General features: G+C 55.8%; 1 protein-coding gene across 1 annotated transcript in view; it reads left to right on the top strand.

The window, feature by feature from the left end:
- The window catches only part of PLEC (plectin), a 134601-nt gene that overhangs the window by 88261 nt on the left and 24372 nt on the right, over positions 1–21968 (top strand). Inside the window, exons 33-46 of the mRNA XM_077933604.1 lie at positions 785–867; positions 3595–3724; positions 6514–6760; positions 7728–8018; positions 8263–8274; positions 9915–10495; positions 11543–11614; positions 11831–11992; positions 15098–15264; positions 18288–18447; positions 19601–19685; positions 20047–20297; positions 20664–20783; positions 21675–21782. Coding sequence (XP_077789730.1) covers positions 785–867; positions 3595–3724; positions 6514–6760; positions 7728–8018; positions 8263–8274; positions 9915–10495; positions 11543–11614; positions 11831–11992; positions 15098–15264; positions 18288–18447; positions 19601–19685; positions 20047–20297; positions 20664–20783; positions 21675–21782 — 2469 coding nt within the window. The remainder of the gene's footprint in view (positions 1–784; positions 868–3594; positions 3725–6513; positions 6761–7727; positions 8019–8262; positions 8275–9914; positions 10496–11542; positions 11615–11830; positions 11993–15097; positions 15265–18287; positions 18448–19600; positions 19686–20046; positions 20298–20663; positions 20784–21674; positions 21783–21968) is intronic.

Below are 21968 nucleotides of genomic sequence, written 5' to 3'. Positions count from 1 at the left end.
CTCTCAGCCCCACTCACCTCACAGAGTGTTTGTTGTGGGGGAGGAAGGGAAAGGAGATTGTTAGCCGCTTTGAGACTCCTTAAAGGGAGTGAAAGGCGGGATATCAAATCCAAACTCTTCTTCTTCTTCTACGGCAGACAGAACCTAGAACAATACGGCTGTCAGAAGACCCTCTTTATAAATCAGTTTTAAAAGGAAAGATTGAATGTAAAACATGATGAACAACATATTTAAATATGGCCATGCCTGGTGCTTTCTGCAGGCAGGGTCTGTTGCTGCCGCATTGCTGGCTTCCCGTTCTTTCACAGAATTACAGGTCTGTAAGCTGGAAGGAACCCAAAGGGTCACCCAGTCCAACCCTTTGCAATGCAGAAAGCACAGCTAGGTGCAACTTTGGGCTCTTCCACACTTCCTACTCCTAGAAAGCTCAGGTCCAACTGGTTTTCTCCTTTCCCAGGGAAAACCTGCTCTTTAGCTCTAAATTGGAGCAAACGTCAATCCAGAGAAAACCGGAATTGCCATTTGCTCTGAATGAGCACTAAAGAGCGGTTTTCTCCAGGGGGAAAAGGAAATGTGAATGAGCCCTTAATCCCATCACAACTTCAGAGACTTTCTCCATGAAGTGTCTGGAGGTGAAGTCTGAGGCAGAAATCTGCAGGAGAAAGGCAAGCCCAGGAATCTGTTTGGTTGGCTTGAGCTGTCCCCAAAGCCTCCTTCACTTCAGATTTGACCACCTGACCGTATCCATGTCCATCTCCCTGTGGTGTTTTCTCCTCTTCTGCAGACGTTTTTCATGGTGGATCCTGCTGGCCTCCCAGGAAGGAACTCGGACCCCCCAACTCCAGACGCAGAACAGGGATCAGAGAGGTATGAAGGGGTCCATCACTGAGATTTTGGAGACTGGAAGCGTTTGGGCCGGGCTTGGATGTATTGAAGGCATTCTAGGAGCAGGCTGGGGGTGCCCTCGTCAGATGCCATAGCAGGCGGCTCATGTATGTGGAGCTTGTCAGAGTGCAAGAGGGCGGGTCCCTTCCCTCTAAAACGTGGCCCTGTAGGGCATGGCAGAGGCTACAGGGAGCCAACAGGTGGTGCTTCCGTTGTACCTGCTCAAGCTGAGGCCCAGGTGAACCAAGAGCTTTATGAGTAAGGTGGGTTTCCAGGAAGGGACTCAAGTCAGAGGTGGCATCACACAGGCGTTTTGGGAGCATTGGAGATGGTAGCTGCATAGAAGAAGCAGCAGAAAAGGACTTGGACCCGTGCTTTGTAGGCATGGGGCAAGTGCAGGTGTGGCTGAGCCCTGAGTCAGACCTCTGGTCTCTGTAACTCAGCATCATCTGCCCCGATTGGGAGCCGCTCTGCAGGGCTGCATGTGGGGCATTCCCAGCCCCGCCTGGAGATGCCATTGGGGGTGGAGCCTGGAGTCTTCTGCATGCAGAGAGATGCTCTGTCCCTGAGCTGTGGCCCTTCCCCATCAGAAGAGCCAAAGGGGCCCAGGCACTCCATCGCCCTGCTCTCACAGGGGCCAACCAGGTGTCTAGGGGAGGCAGGCATGTCCAAATCCAGGGCTCCATGGCAGACGTAACCAGGAATCTGGGAGATGTGGACGTCTTGGGGCTGGTGAGTGTGAAGCTGGTGCTGCTCCAGCGAGCGCTAGGGCTGTGCCATGAGCTGCCTGCTGTGGCATCTGGCGAGGGCACCCCCAGCCTGCTCTGAGAATGTCTTCAATGAAGTGGAAGCTGCCCTTTACATCAGATTAAAGCCCTGCCAGCTTGCCCTTGGCGTCCTTCCATGCCAAACAGCCGAGGGGGAAGGAAGGGGCTCCTGGCCGCCTGGTCGGTTTCTAGCCTCAAAGCCAAAGCAGAGCCTTTTCCCCAGAGGGACAAAGCCACCCTCTGGGCCCACATCCCCAGCTGAGGCGCTGGGAGCTCTCTGGAGAAAGAGCTCAGAGAGAAGTCGAGTAAGAGGCAACATGTCAGAAGGGTATAGAATTAGTCCTGGCCTGGAGAAAGTGGAGAGAGAAACTGCCCTCCCTCTTTCATAACACTTGGGTGGTCGTCCAAGAAAGCTGGTGCTGGAGATACAAGACAGAGGGGAAAAAGAGCTTCTTTAAGCAGGGCAGAGTTTAACCGCGGAACTCGCTGCCACAGTGATGGCCACCAACTTGGATGGTTTCTTACGTTCTTCTGCAACTCGTTCTCCTTGTTAGCCTGCCTTTCCCATCCACTGCAAAGGCTTTTTCCGGCTGGCCTCTGTGCTGAGTCCACCTCAAAACCCCTTTGCTGGCTGTTAAATGTTTTCCTTTAATCTTCCCTTATGAGTAGAGCTTACAGGTTGACCCTGATTGCTCCAACATTCAAGCAGCCGTTTCGTGGAAAGCCACTGAGCCGGTTGAGCCAGGTGTCACGTGGTGGGAGGGGCGTCCTAAAGTGTCCCCAGGAAGCCAGAGGGCAGAGCCTGTTCATGTTTCCACTGGGCTCTGTCCCTGCTCCTCTGTCCCTCTTGCACTGACCAGAAAGGATAGAACCTGCGGCCCTCCAGATGTCTTGGACTACAGTTCCCATCATCCCTGACCACTGGTCCTGTTAGCTAGGGATCGTGGGAGTTGTAGGCCAAAAAAACCATCTGGAGGGCTGCAGGTTGGGGATGCCTGGGATAGAACTTCCGAAGAGCCAGTCTGCAGGATCCGGCCAATGGTAATCTAGGCCAGCCTCCTGTTCTCCCAGTGGCCATGCAGTTGCCCCAAAGGGAGGCTTGCAAGCAGCACCCAAGAGCCCCTTCCAGCAGCTGGGATTCAGAAGCATTGCTGACCCAACTGTGGAAGCCGAGCAGAGCCATCAGGGCTAGGAGCCATCGACTGCCCCCTTCTCCTTCATGAATTTGCTCATCCTCTTTTAAAGCCATCCAGGTTGGTGACCATCCCTGCCTCCTGTGGAAAGGAGTTCCACAGGTTAACTCTGTACTTTCTTTTCTCTGTCCTGAATCATCCAGCATTGGATCCCCACATGGGCCACGACCCAGCAAGCAGCACGGCTCCTCCCATCCCTGCAAGATCCACTTGCTTCCCCTGGGATCCCCCTGAGGCTTAGTCCCTGAGACAGCCACAAACATTTTTATTAAGAAGACGGGGAGACACACCCGGGTGAGCAGGCTGGCGCTTTAGGAAAATAAATGAAGTGGTGTCGTTCTCGCTGCTTGCCTGTCTGGAGGGAGGCTTCAGGGACATGGACTCAGCCAGTGGCCTCCTTGAGGAGGCATGTCAAAGGTGGGGCACAAAGGGATAGAAGCACCATATCAATATATATAATATTTTTGGCCAGGGGGCTGCTTGGCACAGCCGGAGTGCTGGGTGGCATGTGGGACACTGCCCAGCCTTTTCCTGCCAGCCAGAATATCCCAAAGCTGAGCTTGGCCCCTTGCTCAGAGGTGGGGGCTACGTGCCTTGCCAGCGATGTCCCATGGAGCATTGAGGAGGAGGTGAAGAGGAAGCCCTTGCGTTGGCCCAGCTGCAAGTGCCCTCCGTGGCCACTGGGCACTGGGCAGAAGGCGAGGCAGCCTCCTTGCCATGGTGGGGTCTGACTCTGCTTCTGCTCCCAGGGCCTGGCCGAGGGGCGACTGGAAGGAGCGCAGCCCAGACATGCGGGAGCAGCTGCTCTCCCTGTGCCACTGGCTGGATTCCCTGGAGAAGAGGCTGCCGGGCCTCCCTGAGCGGGACTCTGCCACAGAGGTAATGGGGATGGGGGGGGGGCACGACAGGGCTTCTCAGCCCCACCAGAACAGGCTCTTCATCTTGAGGCAACAGCTTCCAGGTTGCCCCGGTCAGCACCAGCTCCTGCTTTATGGAGGCTTTCTGGTTTGGGTGAGCTCAGTTTCCCAGGAGCTGAGCTTGCTTGATCATATTATTATTATAATTAGAATTTATATACCTCCCTTTTCCATGGAGGTCTCAGGGCGGTTCACAGAATAAAAATCAAAATATAAAACCACAAACTACATAATCAAAATAAAAACAACAACCCAATAACCGCCCCCTGCAGCCTCCCCCATTTTAAAAGTGCATAGGATGTCCGATCACAGCAAAGTACCTTGCAAAAGATTCCTGCTCTTCTGCATTCTTGGCAAGATACCAGCTTGCATGGAAAGAAGGAAATTTGGAAAACCTGAACCACCAGCACTTAAGTTTCACATGCCTAAGAAGAGCCTGCAGGATCCGGCCAGGGGTCCCCCTAGTCCAGCCTCCTGTTCTCACAGGGACCAACCAGATGCTGAATCTCCTCTATGAGCGCTCCCCCCACTGGGTGCCCCCCTGCCTTCTGCAAGGACAGAGTGCATTTTGAAGCCAGGAATGAGGTGGCTCACGGCGGACTCACCTCGTCCTGCCCAACATGGTGAAAGTGCCAGCCCTGGAGGGCACAGCCCTGGTGGTCCACATCCCTGTGCAACTCAAGGTGTCTGAGGATGGCAAGTGTAGGATTTTTTGGGCAGGGGGAGAACCTGCCCCTGTGTCACTTTGTGCCCCCAGTGTTTTACCGAGTGGCGCTCATGTCGTTCTGGGGTTTGCGCTGTGACCTGGCCTGTGTTTCCACTTGGTGTGTGGCACATGATGCCCTCTGGCGCTTGTAGGCCCTTCCTTACGCAGCCTGGCTCACCTCAGCCTTGCAAAGAGGCCTCAGCAACACACAGGCAGCTTGGGGGGCCGGGAGGTGCCTCCCCCTTCCTTTGGCCTCCCCATTTGTATCCCCGTGTGGGCAGCAGCGCAGCGTACAAGGGGTTAACGGGTGTGTGTGGCGGTGCACATGCGTGCGCACCCCCCACCCCGCCCAAGCAGGCCCAGGCCCTCCGTCTTGAGCCGCTGCCAGGCTGCTGAAAGGGTCCCCCCCCACTGCCTTTTGTTCTGCTCCTGCTGGGCACATGGTCTCCCTCCGCACCCCTGACGGCACAAACTGAAAGGCTCATTCATGCCGGACAAAGGGGGGCTCGGAGAGAGCCCACCGCCCGGCTCCCAGGATCTGAGGCTGCGCCAGGCTGCGGCCAGAGGGGCTGGGCTGGGGGCTCCTCTCCGCCAAAGAGGAGGGGTCCGGCTGGCGGGTGTGTGTGTGTGTGACCAAGCAGGGAGAGCAGGGCCACCCTCAGCTCATCCCACAGCACCCCCAGACCCCTCAGCCAGACCCCCTTGCAAGGGGGAAAGAGAATCATAGAACCACCCAGAGCTGAGGCTCATCTGGTCCCGCACCTGCGAGGCAGGAATATGCAGCTGTCCCTTCTGGGGATCGAACCGGCAACCTTGGCATTCTCAGCACCAGGCTCTCACCAGCTGAACCACGCAGGGCCATGCACTCTGCACGCACTCAGAGGCAGGGCCTTTATGATAATAATATCATAGAATCGTAGAGTACCCAGCCACCCCCCGCAATGCAGGAATCTCAACCAAAGCATCCAGGACAGGTGGCCAGCCAACCCCTGCTTGAAAACCTCCAATGAAGGAGTCTGTTGTTACTACTACTACTGCTACTCCTCTATTACTTGTACTCCACGCATCTGAATGGGTTGCCCTAGCCACAACTAGACTGACTCCTCTCTGCTGCTCTGTGGGCACTTTGAGCACCATTTTTGAGGGGGGGGGCTGCTCCTGTCTTGTGGTTTTATCTGCAGGACTAGCAAGAGGCCCTTTCTTCTGGGGGGGGGGGGGAGGTGTCCTTGGAGATGTTACCTTGATCAGAATCAGTCATCTGAGCGGCACAGAGTTCCAGGACATCATCGTCGTCGTCGTCACCCTCATCTATTATTTGTGCCCCTCCCACCTGGCTGGGTTCCCCCAGCACTGAGCTCCTTTGCAGTTGCTGCTGTGGCCCCTCCAGGCGGGTGTCCTTTTGCAAGGGCATTTTGCAGCATTTCATGGAAGCAGCGGCTCAAACGGACCTTCCAGGCTGTGAGTCGCGCTGTGCTGCTTCTCCTCGTTGCTGCCTGGAGGGGGCGCTCTTGCCCTGCCGCGCAGCAGAAGCCAAACCATCCCAGGACACAGAGCTTGCCCTCCTGAGCACAAATCATCCCAGATGCGCCACAAGGGGGCACCAGGTCAGCCTGGAGCGGGGGGGGGGGGGGGGCTCCGGACCAGTTTTTAAAAGGTCTGGCGGAGTCTCGAATGAGGCTCCTGTTTGGGGCATTTTACTGATTTATTGATTGCGGTGGGAGGGGGGATTCCAGACCAAGCTTGTGGAGGGGGGCACTGTGGAGAGAGACAGAACCAGGGCCCGTCAGCCTGGTTGTTGCTTTGCAGGGTGACCCGTTTCCGTGAAAGTGTGCGCTCGTTCTTTACCCTCTGGGCACGATGGGACTTGTGCCATGGGCGCCTGAGAGTCTGTGCAGAGACCCCCAAGACCCAACGACGCTCCTTTGGAGCAGCATCCCTGCTCCTCAGCTTCCCCTGGCTCTGGGCACCACACGCAGCCCCTTCCGTGGGTGGCCAAGGGGCATCATGCCCGCCAGTGGACCTCCCTGCTGCCATGGCCCTGGCAGACTCTGGTGGGGGTGGGCAGCAGCAGCAGCCATGGCACAGCCCTCAGAGAAGCTGGCAGAGCGGGCAGCGGTCCTGCCATCTCAATTTCCCGCACAAAAGTAGTGGCACTCAAGAGCCTTGTGGGGAATGGGAATGCCAGCCGCCCCTGTGCCACAGAGGACACGGAAAGCTGGCCCAGGGCAGGTGCCAGCCGTGGGCCCCATGAGAGCGCTAGGAGCCTGGCAGCTGCCTACCCATGCATGCCAGGTGAGGATGCCAGCCCCAGCTGCACCCACCCTCCCTCCCTGTGGCTCTGGGGGGCAACCAGGAAGGGGAAAGTGGGGCTTCCCTCCACCCCACAGTGGGTTCCAAGCTGGGGGGGGGGCATTGGCAGCCAGGGCAGAAGCAGAGCGGGGAAGATCGGTCCAACCCCCCCCCCCCCAGCTCGGAAGCAACCTCTCCCTTTCCTCCTGCTCTGCAGAGGGTTTGACCCCCCCCCCTTCTGTTCACACAGAGTTTCTCTTTCACTTGTGGGCTCCAGAGCCAGCCCACTGAGGTGCAGGGGGCTCGTTTTGGAGGACGGAGGGGCTTCCTTCTTTCTCTTCCCCCAACTTTGCCCGACTTGCCCTTGAATTAAGCATCAAGCCTCAGGCCCACAAGCCAGGAGGGGTCCCAGGCCGCCCCCCCCCCCGGAGGACCAGCTGCCCAGGGTCCCTGGGCTCTTGGGGCTGCGATGGCGACACTGGCTGGACCCGAGTGAGGGGGGGGGGAAGGGGTCCTGCTGGTGGGGGGCTGTTCCTCTGGGAAAAGCTCCTCTCTCCTCCTCCTCCTCCTCCGTGGCAAAGGCGCCTGCCCCCTCCCCCACCGGCTCCGGGATAGTTGGGAGCCCTGTTGCGTTTCCCCAGTAACGGCGGCGATTGTCTTGCAGCGAGCAAAGAGTTAATGCGAGAGGGCTTATTGTATTAGCCTGAGTGTGCTGAGGGGGTCAGCGGGGCAGAGGGTGGGGGGCAGCGAGGGAGGGTCTCTGCAGCAGCCAGGCAGCCAGAGGGGCTCGCCTCCATTTCCCCAGGGCAGCCTGCCTCTGCTGGTGGGGCTCTTCTGGGCCCAGATCCACGGGCCTTCCTGGGAGGTGCCTTCTTCTCCCTCCTCGTGTGCCAGTTCTCCTTGGGAGGGCTCCCCCCCATCCACCCTGCAATCCCTCCATCCATCCTTCTTCTCCGGCCTGGACTGACAGCTACCAGGAGAGCCCTGGGAGAGGGGGCATTGGGGGCTCCACGCTGCCGCCGGGCGCCCGCCACCAAGCTGCTCCAGCGAAGGCCTCCTCCCTGCACGACACGCCGGACCCTGGGCCAGACACACCGGCAGTACCGGCCCTCCTCTCCCGATGGAACTTCAGCCCAAGTCCCCCCACTGCCGGGGGCTTCCGACGGCTCCTCTCCGTCCGTCCTGGGGGCAGCGGCCGAGGAGCCCCTGAAGGCAGAAGCGGAGGCAGACGCCGTGCCCTTGGCCCGCCACCGACCGCGTGGCAAACCTGCCGCCAGCCTTGCGGGGAGCTTCCGTGCCACGCCATGAAGGTAACCACGCCAGCCCCGCGGGGCAGCCTCATCCCTTCTTGCCCCTCCCCACGACGAAAGTTGGGGCCCAGACCAGGAAGAGGCCAAATGGAAGCAGGGTCTTTGAGGTGGAGGGCAGAGGTGGCACCTGGCGGGTGGGCTCAGCAGAAGAGCAGGCTTGGCTGCCCCCTGCCCCTCTGCTCCCCTTTCCCCCAGGGGAGCAAGCAGGTAGAGGGGGTCCCGTCAGTGGCATGGCGGGGGGGGGGGCTGCTCTGCCATCATTCTGAGGCTCCTCCAATGGCAGGTGGCCGGGGTGTGTCTGTGCGACTGGTGGCCCCAGGTGGTGCCTCTGCCAAGGACGCTCTCTCCCCCTGGCCAGCATGGCCTTGTCAGGCAGGGGGTGATGGGTGGGCTGTGGGCAGCCACCTGTCTGGGGCCGCTTGATGGATGGCTCCCCGGACGCCCTGCTTGTCCCTGGACCGCCCCCTCTAGAGGCTTTTGTCAGGGGGGCTCTGCGGACAGATGGCTTCTCCTTCCGCTGGGCTTGCCCAGGTTTAAGCGCAGGGTCCCGGCAAGAAGGCGGCCGTTAGCAGCAGCTGCTGGTCCGTCTGTCTCGCTGGCTTCCCCCTCATTTGCATCGGGACGCTGGGACGGAGCCCTGGCTCTGGGGAGGTCTGTGCCACAGAGGAGATGCTGAGTGCCCCCCTAAGAGCTCGGCTGCCTGGAGCAGCTCCTCCATCGCCAGCTTCCTTCCCTGCCACCCCAGGCCATAGGAGCGACTGAGTTTCAGCCCCAGTCACCCTTGGGTGCTTTAGGCAAACACCCTTCAGGCTCTGCCTCCAAGCCTCCCTTGAGCCAGGAGGGCTGCAGGCGGGATGGGTGCAGCCCCCCTGGGTGGAAGCCCCCTTCCGTGAGACCCTCACCAGGTGGGAGCCCCCTTCCGTGAGCCTCCCTGCCAGCAAGAACCATGTTCCTCTTCCCCAGCAAGTCCAGGAGAGGCTGACACCTTCTGGGCTCCTCCTAAATGCTGGGCTTAATTTCTGACTGGGCTCATCCAAATGCATAAGCGCTTAATCCCGTCAAGTGTTTCCTGGTTCCCAGAGATTAGGGAGGCGATTTCTGTTTGTGGTATTGCAGCACTTGCACGTTTGATGCCCTGGGCTCCTTTGGAGGAAAGTTCGGGTGTAAATGTAGTGGAATCACAGAACTGAAGAGTTGGAAGGGAGGGACCCAAAGGGTCCTCTAGTCCAAACCCGACAATGTTTGAAGCGAGTATTTCCAAAATCCTCTGGTGGGATTTGATCCTATGGGAGAGGTCTGGCTATGGTCCCCAGTTCCGCTCGGTTTCAGAGGTCCTGCTGGGCTTGGACTTCTGGCCTGGGTCTTGAGGGGGTCCAAAGATAGACTTGAAATGATGCTTGCCTACTTTTGCCCATAGCAACAACTTTCCCCCCTAGCAACAGAGTTTCCTTAGCAACGGGCTACTTTATTAGACAGGCTGTGAAGAGATGATGTGTCTGGCCATTACTCTGGCCAGATGGCTGGAGAGCAGAGAGGAGGAATGAACCTCCTAGTTTTTCTTTAATTTCCTTAGACCTGTAGTTGGATAAGTTGTAATGTGAATTCTTGAAGGAGAACTGGAGTGAGTGAGGGGCTTATGGGAATTCACCAACAGATTGAGCAGCACTGAGAAAGAAGATTATGGAAGACTTTCTGGGTGGCTCTGTGGACTGAAAAAGGAACCCCCAACGATGGGCATGGTGCCTGCTGTGGGTGCCATCCTGGGCCTCCCACTCGCTCGCGGGCAGGCAAGGTGGCTTCTCCTACTCCTGCTCCTCCTCCTTCTCTGTTTCAGGCAGGGCTGTGAGCACGGTCTCCTCAGCCGCCAGCCATGGGCAACGCGGGGGGCAGACCCAGCTGCCTGGGGGAGAAAAACCAGAAGCCGGACGACTTCCTGAAGGACTCCTACCTCAAGGACCTGGGCCTGGCGTCCGGGCGCCCCTCCAGAAGGAACAACGCAGGGGGCCCCGGGGCCCCCCCGGAGAAGCCTCCACTCAGCCCCCGGGTGATCGAGAATGGCTGGAGCGTGGCGACGCTGGGGGGGCCCAGCAAGAGCCAGCAGGGCAGCCCCCTCCCCAAGCAGAACAACATGGACGTCAAGGTGCAGAACGGGGGGGCCCTCAGCTGCAGCAACCCCCTCAAGGCCCAGCTGGAGGCGGCAGTGGCGGGGGCTGCCTGGAGTCCCCCCCGGGGGCTGGCGCACGGGAGCGGCTGGGTCTGGAAGCCCCTCACCACCACTGAGGTGACGGAGGTGACGGAGGTGACCGAGACCGTTGTGACTGAGATCATGGAGGTGACCGAGTACCCGGGGGGCGACCGGAGCAAAGAGCCCACCGTCACCAGGCGGGTCAAGGTGCTCACGGAGTGCGCAGGAGGAGCCCTGCCAGAGGTTAATAGACGGGGCGGGGGGAGCCCAGGACGTCCCCATTCCTCCCCACGTACACATGCGTTGCTTTCACTCCCTTGGCTGCTCCACGTCTTGGCACTGCGGGGGGGGGGGGCTGGGAAAGTGGGCTGGAAACTGGGAGGCCCCTAGTCCGGATCCCACTTTGGCCCCGGGAGGAATTGGGGGGGGGCACCTGTGACACACAGAGAGGCGCCAGTGCTACTGAATCCCTGTTGCTGGAGACTGCAGGAGGGGTGAGGTCTCTCGCACTCAGATCCCACTAGCTGGCTTCCCATCGGGGCATCTGGTTGGCCACTGTAAGAACAGGATGCTGGGCTAGATGGGGCCTGATCCTGCAGATTCCACTTTGGTTCTTATGTTCATAGAATGAGGCTGGTCCGCCTTACAAGGTGGTTTTGTGGATAACAGAGATAAGATCATGTATCTACAGCTGTTTTTTTACCAGTGTGGAAAATGAGCAGCTCCACGTGGGGTGAGTCACTCTGGAGCCGGTCGCTCTGCTGCCCAATATGTTGGTGCCTGCAGTGAGGCCAGCTGACGGCAGCATCCGTGCTGCCCCCCCTGTTCTTCTGCTCCACACCCCTCCCAGGCGCATGCAGTTTGGGGCCATTTCCCAATCTCTTGGTGAGGATGCTCAGGTTGTCAGAAGCTGCCTGGGGTGCCTGGCCTGGGGGCAGCATTGGGTGGGTGGGGGCTCTGGGAGACAGTTTGTTGTATCAGCAGGAAGGCGGCTGGATCCACCTCTGCATGCAGGGCCCCAGCAGAGCCACCCCAGGCGCCACACACTTCTCCTTCCCTGCGTATCCAGAAGGCCAGGCAGCCAAGGCCGTTCTGTGGAGGGAGACACCCCCCCCCCATGCAAACGTGCTGGTGCTGGTTCCCCTGAAGCTGAGCCCTCCTGGAAGTGCTGGCCTGAGCCTCCTGCTCCCGTGTGTGTGTGGGGGGGGGGCAGGCTGCTGCAGGCCCCCTCCCTCCCTCCTGAGTCTGAGGGTGCAAACCCTCCGCCCTGTGCTTGCTTTTCTCCCGCAGCTCCAGAACAGCCAGAGCTGGCCTGCTGGCCAGGGGGACCCCCTGGAGCCATGGAGCAGCCCCAGCAGCAAGGTAAGGGCCGGGGCAGGGAGGCAGAGCCTCCTCAGTCATGCTCTAGGGCAGGGTAGGGGGCTGGAGGAGGAGGAGGTGGGGCTGGGGTCATGCAAGTCTGCCTCCCCACCTCCATGCTCCCACCAGGTGCCAGGAGGCTTTTGCTGTGGGACTGGGGCTCCCCCACACAGAGCTGCTGCTGGCCTCACTCTGAGCTCCCCCTCCTTCCTCCCCCAGGCAGCTGCTGCCTTCCTAGGAGAGGTGTGGGGCGCAGAGCAGGCCCAGGTGACTCTGAGGAAGCTTCTCTCTTGGGTCAGCGACATGGAGGAGCTCATGGCCAACCAGAAGCCCCCTTCCTCCGAAGCCAAAGTGGTGAAGGCGCAGCTGCAGGAGCAGAAGGTGAGCGTGGGGGTGTCGTCACACCTTGGGGTGCCAGGCCTTGGGGAGCAGAGGAGGGGTCCCAAGATGATAAAGGGCCTGGAAACTAATAAACGGAAACCTGCCCTTATTCCCTTATGGGGGACACAAGAGCCCTTATAGAGTCCTTTGTAGGTTCCCCATCCGTCAGAGAAAAGAACAGAGGCCAAGCAGAGAATATTGAGAAGCAAAGCAGCTTGTAAGCCTGATCTTTATTGAACTGTTGCAACAGGGTCCTCACCACACGCAGGAGGGAGAAGAACCCTGAGCAATGGTGAGCAAGCCCTTATAGAGACATTTTAAATTCTCTGCCCTGGAGCTCCAGACCACCCCTCCATAACATCATACCTACATCACAGAAAGGGGTGGTCTACAACAGAAATCTGAGTGTGTTGTTTACCTCTTAATGCTCACTTGATTGGATACCCTGGGGAGCCTGGCCAGTATTTTGTAATGATAAATACTTAGTTCCTGAGCCAGGTCACAGGCTCACCCTATTCATACACAGACATACCCTTAAGACAGGATTTGTGAAGGAAAAGACAATGGGGAGGCTTTTCCATTTGACTTTGCAGAGAAAACACCTGGTCAGTTTGGGAGTCAAAATGGCTTCATGGCTGTTTTCCTGTGCTGCTTCAGACATGTGGTTTATATATTTATGCATGTTTTTGCTTGGTACATTTATGAGCCTTTATTATATACTTAAGACCTTAATTTTTTCATTTCAAAATGAAGAAAACCTGCTTGCCACTTGCTCTGATTCTGTTGTGAAACCCCAGGGAAACCCTGGGCTTTGCTGGATGCTCGGTTCCCCTGTCAGTGCACGAAAAAGAGAGAGAAGAGAAGCAGGCAAAAAGCAAAGCAGGTCTTGTGCCTTTGATAGGTTATTTGTCGGGACAGAGAGTCAACACACAGGAAAGGAGGAACCCCCCCCCCCCAAGGGTGTTCTGTAATTTCCCACCCAGCAGTGAGAAACCCCACCCCTAAGATGCCAGTGGATCATGGACAAAACATCAAAGGTGCATCACAAAATTAGGAGGAGTTACAACTGGTCAAACAGGTCAAAATTACACCATGTCCACCGAGGCGTTTTGTGAATTGCTGGTCTCACACATTCTGCGTGAGAATTTACACTTGGCCTTGATATTTCAGTTTTGGCAAGTTCCAGTCCGGTGGCAGTTTGGGAGACTGGCAGAAGGGACACCTCCTATTCACCAGGCAGCCTGGCAAACATCACAAGGGAGCTTATCAGTTTCTGTGACTGAGACAGTTCTTGTCTTGGAGAAACCCGGTTTGACACTTCCTGGGTGGAGTCCTTGCCTAAACCATCTCACTCTCCGGGAATTATGGCAGCAGTGTGCGATTTAGCAAGTTTATTTAACAGAATGAATCACTTACAAATCTTTTTACAATGCATTTCATTTTCTTAGCAAAACAGGGTCAGTTGCTGCTGCTGTGCAAGTTGTTACATTTGCCAGCCGACAGTCCCACTCATAAAACAAGTGATATTACCTGCTCTTTCCCAAGCCTGGCCATGAGGGGGCGCCGTGGTGCACCGATTTTGACATTGGGGGTTATGGCAGTTTGACCCCTTAAATCTGACATTTCTGCAAGGTGTGATGTTTATTAGGGGGTTCCCTGCATTTTGGGGGGGGGGTGCATGTGATGTGGTGCTTTGTGGATTAGATGCCTCTAGATGCCTTTATGGACGTGAATCTGTGGCAAGTGAAGGTGGGGGTCGTGGCGATGATGGCATTGGGGTAACCATTTTAGCCAAGATCCCTGCATTGCTGGGGGTTGGCATAGAGGACCCTTGGGGGGGGGTTCCTACATCACATTTCTATGACTCTGTGAAAAGCAGGGCGCTTTTGTAAGTTGGCCTCAGCGTTTCCTCTGGGGCTGTGGAAGGAGAATAGAAAGTAAACCCCACCCCAGAGGAACCTTTGGCTCTCTCCTTTAAATGAACAGCGCAAGTAGAAGCTCGTTCCCCTGCGTTTGGGGAGGAGCGGGCATGGCTGGCCTGGCCTGGCCTGGGAGTCTCTCTCCGCCCCCTGGGCACTTCCAGAGAGATAGGCATCATCTTCCCACATCTGACTTGGCCATCTTGGGAGCAGCCACACTTGGCAGCATGGGATTACCAGCCTCTGAGCTGCCCAGTCCCTGTGCCCAGTTTGGGTTCTGCCGCTGCCTGCCTTGTAAGGAGGAGGAGGGGGTCCCACGGTCAAAGTCTTCTGGGGGGCTCTGCACCCCTCTTGCCCTCTGCATTCTCACTGCAGGAAGCAAAGCTCAGAGAGAGGGGTCTACTTTTCTTATGTCATAAAGCTGGAGAGGTTAGAACGTACAATTTAATGATTAGTTGTTACTTAAAAGTGTTGGAAGAGCTAACTGTAAAGCACAAGGGCTGTAACACAAAATAATTGACAGAATTAAGTAAGTGTTGGGGGGGACCCTGTTCTCTGAAGAGGGATGCCAGAAGGGACACAGGGTCAGGCACTGAGGCCCCCTCATGCCCTCCGGAGTTGCTGGTCATCACTGGACCTTGAAGGAGCAGATTCGGTCATTTGACTGTGCGGAGGGTGAAGGAGGACTTTCTTTTGTCTGTCCTGAATTCCCCACTATTCAGCTGCACTGGGTGACCCCGTTGAGGTCAAGTATTACACAAGAGGGAGAGAAACGTCTCTCCGTCCACTTTCCACTTGCTGCCTTTTATCCCTCGCTGCTCCTGACGCCAAGAACCTCTTCCCCAAAGAGACCACCCTGGTGCCCCTGAATCTCTTCTCAAAACCAGCCTTTCCCATGGAAGCCAGGTGGAACTTCCTGTTCAGAGGCAGTCTACCCCTAAATACCAGGCCATGGAGAAGGGCTGATGGAAACGAAGCAAAATTGGCTTGATGGGTCTTCTTTGGACTGATCTGGGTTCTTATGAAATGAAAAAGTTCCTCCTGGCCCTCGGAGTGGAGCAGGCCAGCCTCTTTTGCCAGGGTGTTGCTGCACCCAAGGCGGTGCCAGACTCGGTTGTCCTCCCCCTTGGAGCGTGTCCCTGAGGGGAGCTTGGCATCACCCTCTGCCTTCTCTGACCCCAACCAGCTTCTAAGGCGCCTTCTGGAGGAGCGCAGGTCCCATGTGGAGGGCCTCCTGCAGGAGAGACGGGCACCCTCTGAGCCCCCTGGCACCACAGACGGGCACGGAAGGGACGGAGGCCTTGCCAACCTCCAGGAGAAGTGGCAGACGCTAATCCAGGGGGCAGAAGCCAGGTGAGTCCCTAGAGGGGGAGGGCGCCTTGGTGGGGGCTCAGGGGTTGTGCCAAAGGCACCCTAGAAAATGTGAGTCTGGAGGAGAGATTTGAAGGCAGGGAGAGAGGCGTTCAGGAAAGCAGATCCGGGTCTGATGGGGAGGGCAGTGTGAAAGGGCAAAGCAGGGGCAACCCAAGGTGTTATACATTGGGGGGGGGCATTGGTGCAATTCTCCCCTCACTCACAACACCACCTTGTCGGTCAGAGAAATGAACAAAAACAGAGGCAAGGCCACATAGTAGAAATCAAGGCTGGCTTTTCTTTTTTGTATTCAGGTTTTTATTAATGCTTTTCATTATACAGAAAGATATAGAAAACTAATGCAAATTTTTAAAACCAGAAACAAAAACAGCTATGGGGGGGGGGGGGAGAGAAAGAGAAGGAAGCCGGAAGAAGGAAAGGGAAAGGGAAAAAGAGAAAGCAAAAAAGAAAGATAAAAAGGAGTTCCGATTTTCCATCTGCTGGTTACATAAAATTAAATAACATTACAACATTCTGTTAAACAATATTTATTTGAGGTCCAAGTTTTTTTTTTAAATGATTCATTTCCTTTTCCCCAAAAAAGTCCAAGAGGGATTCCCAAATTATTGTTAGTAGTAGTAAATATCAACTTACGTTTTTTCTTTAAATATCAACTTTACCTCCAATAATTCCCACCAACAAACCTCCATATTAATAGTAAATTATTCCATCCTTGCCCATGATAAAGCCTCTCCACTGGGATCACATATTGAAATAATATTCCATAATTCTTTTCTTGTTACATATCCTTAAATTCACACCCAGTTCAGTATACTCAATTTCCATTTCCTGTTGTGTTTACCATAGCATTCTCCTCCTCTAGGATTTTCCATTTACCTTTCTTCCTATCCTTTTTCCAGAGAGAGAACTATTAATTCAGTTACATCATTCTCTGAATTCATTCCAAGTTGTATTCAGAATGCTTTCTCTCTGCTAGAACGGAAGAAGAGCCAGGACTGAAGGCTTTCCCCCTTCTGAGCTCCATCAATGCCAAATTCAGATCATTTTACCTTCCCCTTCTCCTCCCAAGTCCTTGTATAAAAGGCATTTCCATTTCACCATCTGCTTTCTCCAATTTTGTTTCAACATCATCCAGTCCTGCCAGCTTTTCATAGGTATTCTCCATTTTCCACTTCATATCTCTCTGATTCATTTCTTTCCCCCTTTCATCAAAAGCTGATCTGATCATTTTTAGTTCTTCGGCCATCAACTACTGTATTGAACAATACCAACAGTCACTGGGATATCCAAAGGTATCTTTGCCACACTGGATGCGTTTGATGTTATTAACAACTCAGGTTCTTTATAAGTCCTGTCTCTACCTTAAGATTTCCACCTTAAGATCACAGTCACAACAATATTATTTTCCCACAGAGAAAACTTTCAGTTTCCCAGCAACATTCATTTTGGAAAGAAGAAAAAGAATTAAAGACTTTTCACACGAGGAATTCCCTTGTTCGTTTAATCTTTATTGCCAAGCACAAATCATGCTTTTCGCTCTGCTTTAGACACTTCACTGACCAGTTTTCTTTCCCTTCTTCTTAAAGACAGAAAGCAGCTCTTGCAATTTTTCCAGTCATGATCTTTCATCAGCAGACAGTGTAATCTCTCTGAATTAACAGATTATCTTGTCCCAAAAATGTTTTACAAAGAGAGGATGCAGATCTTATTCCCATGAAGGGTTCTTACATGGCATTTGGACACAGTGTTGGTTCCTCGACTCACCTTGACTCATTGTAGCCCCATCTCAGTCCCCAAAGACCAACATCAGAGAACAGCCTTGACCAGAGCATTTGCGGTTACTCCCTCAATCCCTCTTTATCCCAGAGTGATCTGATAGCCAGAACTTCAACCTGATTACCATCCATCACTACGTAACTATCTTCTGGCAGCAGAGAGCCAACAGAAAGACGGTCAACCTGCCATTTCCTCTCTTGGAAATCCACAAGGCTGGCTTTTCTTTATCAGTCCATTTGCAAACAGAGTCTCTCCCCCCAACCAAATGCAAGGGAGTTGAGTAGCAAAGGTGTGTAGCATCTTTTAAAACCTCAGAAAAACGCCACAGATACATCACAAAATGGGTTGCAGATGTAAATCAGATCCTGCTCAGAGTTCATGTTTTCCAACATTGACTCCAGAATCCGTTGACACAGACCTGCTTCACTCAGCCAAGATATCTGCTCCTCTGCTTGGAAACTTATCAATACTTGTTAAACCAGTTTCACAGAGGGGAGGCTCAGGAAGGATGTCCTACTTTGGGAGAGGAGGGGTTTCTGAGGTCAGCTAAGGCCTAAACATGCCCTCAGTTTTGCTCTCTTGTGAGAGTCTTGTGAGCCTGGTGTGGGGCACATGCACCCCATATGGATGAGGGTGGGTGTGAAATTGCACGGCAAAGGGATGAGGCAGCTCTGGGGACCGTTTGCTGCAAGTCAAAGCCTAGAGCCCCTTCCTTGTGCAAAGAGGTGGATGTGAGGGAGGGCTCTCCCCTGGTGCTCAGAGCCCCCCCTTCCCCCCCGCTTTGTCTGGGAAGCGGACTGGAGTTAAACTTCTTATCCAAAGCAGCTTCACCTCTGAGCTCTTCCTTCCTGTCCTCACCCAAGTCTCAGACGTCCTTGGCACCTTCTGCCTCCCCACGTGGAGCCTTCCTGGAACACCACTGTTCCATCCTGCCCTGGCATTTGGCTCCCTTCTTGGGGGGGTGGGCGCTTTGTGTTCCAGAAGCACAAGGAAGAGGCAGCTCAATCCGTCAGACCAGCCAGGCCACAAAGGCAGGGGGAGACCTGCTTGCCACGAGCCCTAGACCTGCCTTTTCATGGCGCTGGTCCTCATGGCTCCTTGTTGCCTGCTGTGGCCGAAAGGCAGCCTTTGCGCAGGGCTGTGTGTCTTCCTGGGTCCGGTGAGCCTGGTGCTGGAGGTTCTTCCCGTCAACATCTTCTGACCCTGCCTCTTCTCTCTTCCAACAGGCACAGCTCCCTGGAGCAGATCCTTCCTGCAGCCCACACCTTCCAGGAGTCTGTAGACGTTTTCCAGGACTGGCTGGCCTCCACAGAGAGGAAGCTGGCTGAGCTGTGGAGAGCCAACGGGAGCCTCAGCCAGGCGCAGGGAGCCCTCCAGCAAGTCCAGGTATGGCGGCCTGGGAGGGGGAAGTGGCCTTGGGAGCCTCAAGAGGGAAGGAGACCCAAGTCAGGGTCTTTTCTTGATTGGTTTTTTATTGATTTACCATAAAGCTATGCACAGACAAACCCATAACCATACAAACAATTAAATAATAATAATAATAATAAATTTATTTATTTATACCTTGCCCATCTGGCTGGGTTCCCCCAGCCACTCTCGGCAGCTCCCAACATAATAATAACAGTAATTAATAATAATAATAATAATAATAATAATAATAATAATAATAATAAAGTGATAAAACATCAATCCTTAAAAACTTCCCTAAACAGGGCTGCCTTCAGGTGTCTTCTAAAAGTCAGTTGTTTATTTCCTTGACATCTGATGGGAGGGCGTTCCACAGGGCGGGCACCACCACCGAGAAGGCCCTCTGTCTGGTTCCCTGTAACTTGGCTTCTCGCAGGGAGGGAACCGCCAGAAGGCCCTCAGCGCTGGACCTCAGTGTCCGGGCTGAACGATGGGGGTGGAGACGCTCCTTCAGGTATACTGGGCCGAGGCTGTTTACACAAACCATACACAGAGCATATTCAATATAAAAAACAAATTACAGAGAAGCCATTGCATGCGACCAAGGTTTTAAGGTGAGTCTATACAGCCCAGCCACAGTGAGGAGTCTGGAGAGGAGATTTATATCATCCAAGAAGGGGGCCAGTCTGCGTCAGAGCAGTGGGGTTTGGCTTTCCCCCAGAGTGCACGTCTGTGACCATGTCCCAAGGAGACCCACAAACTCCCCTTTTGCAAACAGACACAGAAGCATTTCTGCAAGGATTCGGGCAGCAGCAAGATGTAAACTGGAGGTGGGTGGAGGAAGGCGTGGTGAGGGGGGACAGAAGCCCCTACCCCTTGACCCCTGGAAGAGTGGCTTCCTCACCCCCTTCATGCCCACCCTGTTCCTGAGCCCTCTCCTTCCACGTGCCCCACTGCAGTGGGCATGGGGCAGGCAGGAGGGACTTGTGCTCCAGGAAGCTGAGGCTCTCCAGACCTCACAGGACCAGCAGAGCCGCTTCAGTCGCCTCTTGGCCTCAGCTGGAGGGGGGAGTTTTCATGTGAGGGAGGGGGTCTCTTTGCACCAATTCCACCTGCTTCTGTCTCCCTCCAGGACCTCTGTGAGGAAATCCGGTCCAAGACGGCTGACCTGGAACGGGCTCTGGAGCACGGGCAGCAGCTTCTGGAGATGGTGGCAGGCAAGTGGGGGATGGCAGTGACTTTGGGGCTCTCCAAAAACACCCACCCTCAAGAGATGACCCTGTGGGGGAGCAGGGCAGGCAGGGCAGCTGGGGGGCTGGCAGCATCAGAAGGAAAGCCCCCCACAAACAGTGCTCCTCCCAACGTGGGTCACACCAGTCTGGCTGCACCAAATGCCAGATATCAGAATAGACCAGCGGAGCTTCTTGGGGCAGGAACGCTTTTCCTCCAGCAGCCCCAATGGCTCCTCTGGCATCTCGGCTCCTCCAGGATTAGGTTCCTGGAAATGGGCCCTGGGTCTTGGGGCTGGGTGGGGGGTGCAGCTCCTGGGATTGAGCCGGTGCTGCTGTCCTCCCCCAGGAGAGGAAGCCCATCTGGCCCAGGAGAAGATGGACTCCCTGCGAATGAGGTTCCTCCTCGTGGGCCAGAGCAGCGCTGCCATCCTGCACCGCCTGGAGCAGACCCTGGAGGCCTCCTGCCGGCTGGGCCCCACCGAGGAGGATCTGGCCCTCTGGCTGGAGCGCTTGGAGAAGGAGCTGGCACCGCAGGGGGGCCAGCTGGGGGGTGATGATGACGGGACCCGCCAGCTCAGTGCTGCAGACAGAGAGAAGGTAATGGGCACTTCAGGGAAGGAGTCATAGAACTGCAGAGTTGACCCTGCAATGCCATGTGAGGAGGTCACGGGCACAGAGGGCCTGTTGCCTTAAGGCAAGATATTTGGGGCAGGCCAGGAGAGCTTCCCCAGGGGGCACCTGACTTGCTCCCTCACTCTCTGCTGCTGAGCTGCCAGATCTTCCTTGGAGGAGGAGAAGGACTCCTGGAAGAGAAGAAGGACACGTCTCACCCAGCAACTTCTAGGCTGTAAAAACCCCCGCTGTGGGCAGAGAAGGGAGCCACCTTGAGTCTTCTTGCCCTCTGTCCCTGCCCAGAGTGGTCTGTCTGCGCCCTCATCCTGAAGGCCCTCTCTTCTGTCTCAGTTTGAGCAGGTGCTGGGCTCCGAGATGGACAAGGTGTCCCACCTGAGCACACACCTGGAGGAGCTGGGCCAGGTGCACCTGGAAGCAGAGGCCATCCAGCAGCAGCTGGCCGATCTGAAGGTGGGTGTTTGGGGAGAGGGAGGGAGGGAGGGAGGGTTGGCTGGGAGCAGCAGGTGGAGCCCTGCCCTGGGGCAGCCCAGTCCTGCAGGGGCACCCTTGGGTGCCTCTCCACGGGGCCAGCACCTAGGGTGTTGCCACAGTGCCTCTGGCCTTGGGAGCTGAGCAGGCCAGTGGAGCACTGGAGGGACTGAGCTCCTCATGCCCCAAACAGGCTCCTCCCCCTCCTCCCCATAGATTCTCCCTCCTTCCCTTCCTCCCCGTGGCCCCCAGCTGACTATAGAGTCAGGGGGTGGGGAGGGTCTAACAGCCAAGCCCTCCGCCCCCATGCGGCAGCCGCTCAGGGCTTGGTGTCTCAACCAAAGAGGTTTAAAGACTGTCTCAAGGCAAATCTAAAAAAAAGTAGTACAAACACCAACAATTGGGAAACGCTGACCTGCGAGTGCTCCAAAAGGAGAACAGCCTTTACCAAAGGTGTCATGGACTTTGAAGACACTCGAACTCAGGACACAAGGGAGAAGCGTGCTAAGAGGAAGGCACGCTTGGCAAATCCACACCATGATCAACTCCCACTGTGGAAGGATGTGTGGATCCAGAATTGGCCTCCACAGTCTCTTACGGACTCACTGTTAAAACCATGTTATTGGAAGACAATCTTACTTGGCTATGAAGGAGCGCCAAAGAAGAAGAAGGTGTCTCACCAGCAGTGGCCAGGCAGGGCACCTCCACTGGGGATGGCGTCCAGGGGGAGGGAGAGGCCTGCCCTGCACACAGGAGCTCCGCCAGGGGCCAAGGACCCCCCTGCTCTCCCCAGGGCCACTCTGGGGGCAACCCTGCCCTGGCAAAGGGGCCTTGCGAGGCCCAGTCCTGATGGTGACTCTCCCCACCTCCCAGCTCCTGTCGGCGGAGATCTTGCACCACCACGGCCTCGTGGAACGGCTGGTGGCCATCGCTGACCCACTGCTCAGCCTCTGCCCCCCAGAAGTGCAACAGCAGCTCCAGGTGAGGCCAGTGGGGTGGGGAGGGGGAGGCTCTCTTGACATGCAATACCCCTTTCAGCCACTGGGTGTCAGTGGAGGAGCTCTAACCCTTTTGCTTGCCTTCCAACGCAACTCCATTAAGGGAAGCAAGTTGGGAGCCGGTTCCAGTTTGTCTGCAGAGCACCTTTTTGGAGCACCTAAAATCCAA

This window comes from Podarcis muralis, chromosome 8 (assembly GCF_964188315.1).
Source record: "Podarcis muralis chromosome 8, rPodMur119.hap1.1, whole genome shotgun sequence".
NCBI classification, from domain to species: Eukaryota; Metazoa; Chordata; class Lepidosauria; order Squamata; family Lacertidae; genus Podarcis; species Podarcis muralis.
This window is presented reverse-complemented; position numbering and strand designations above follow the sequence as displayed.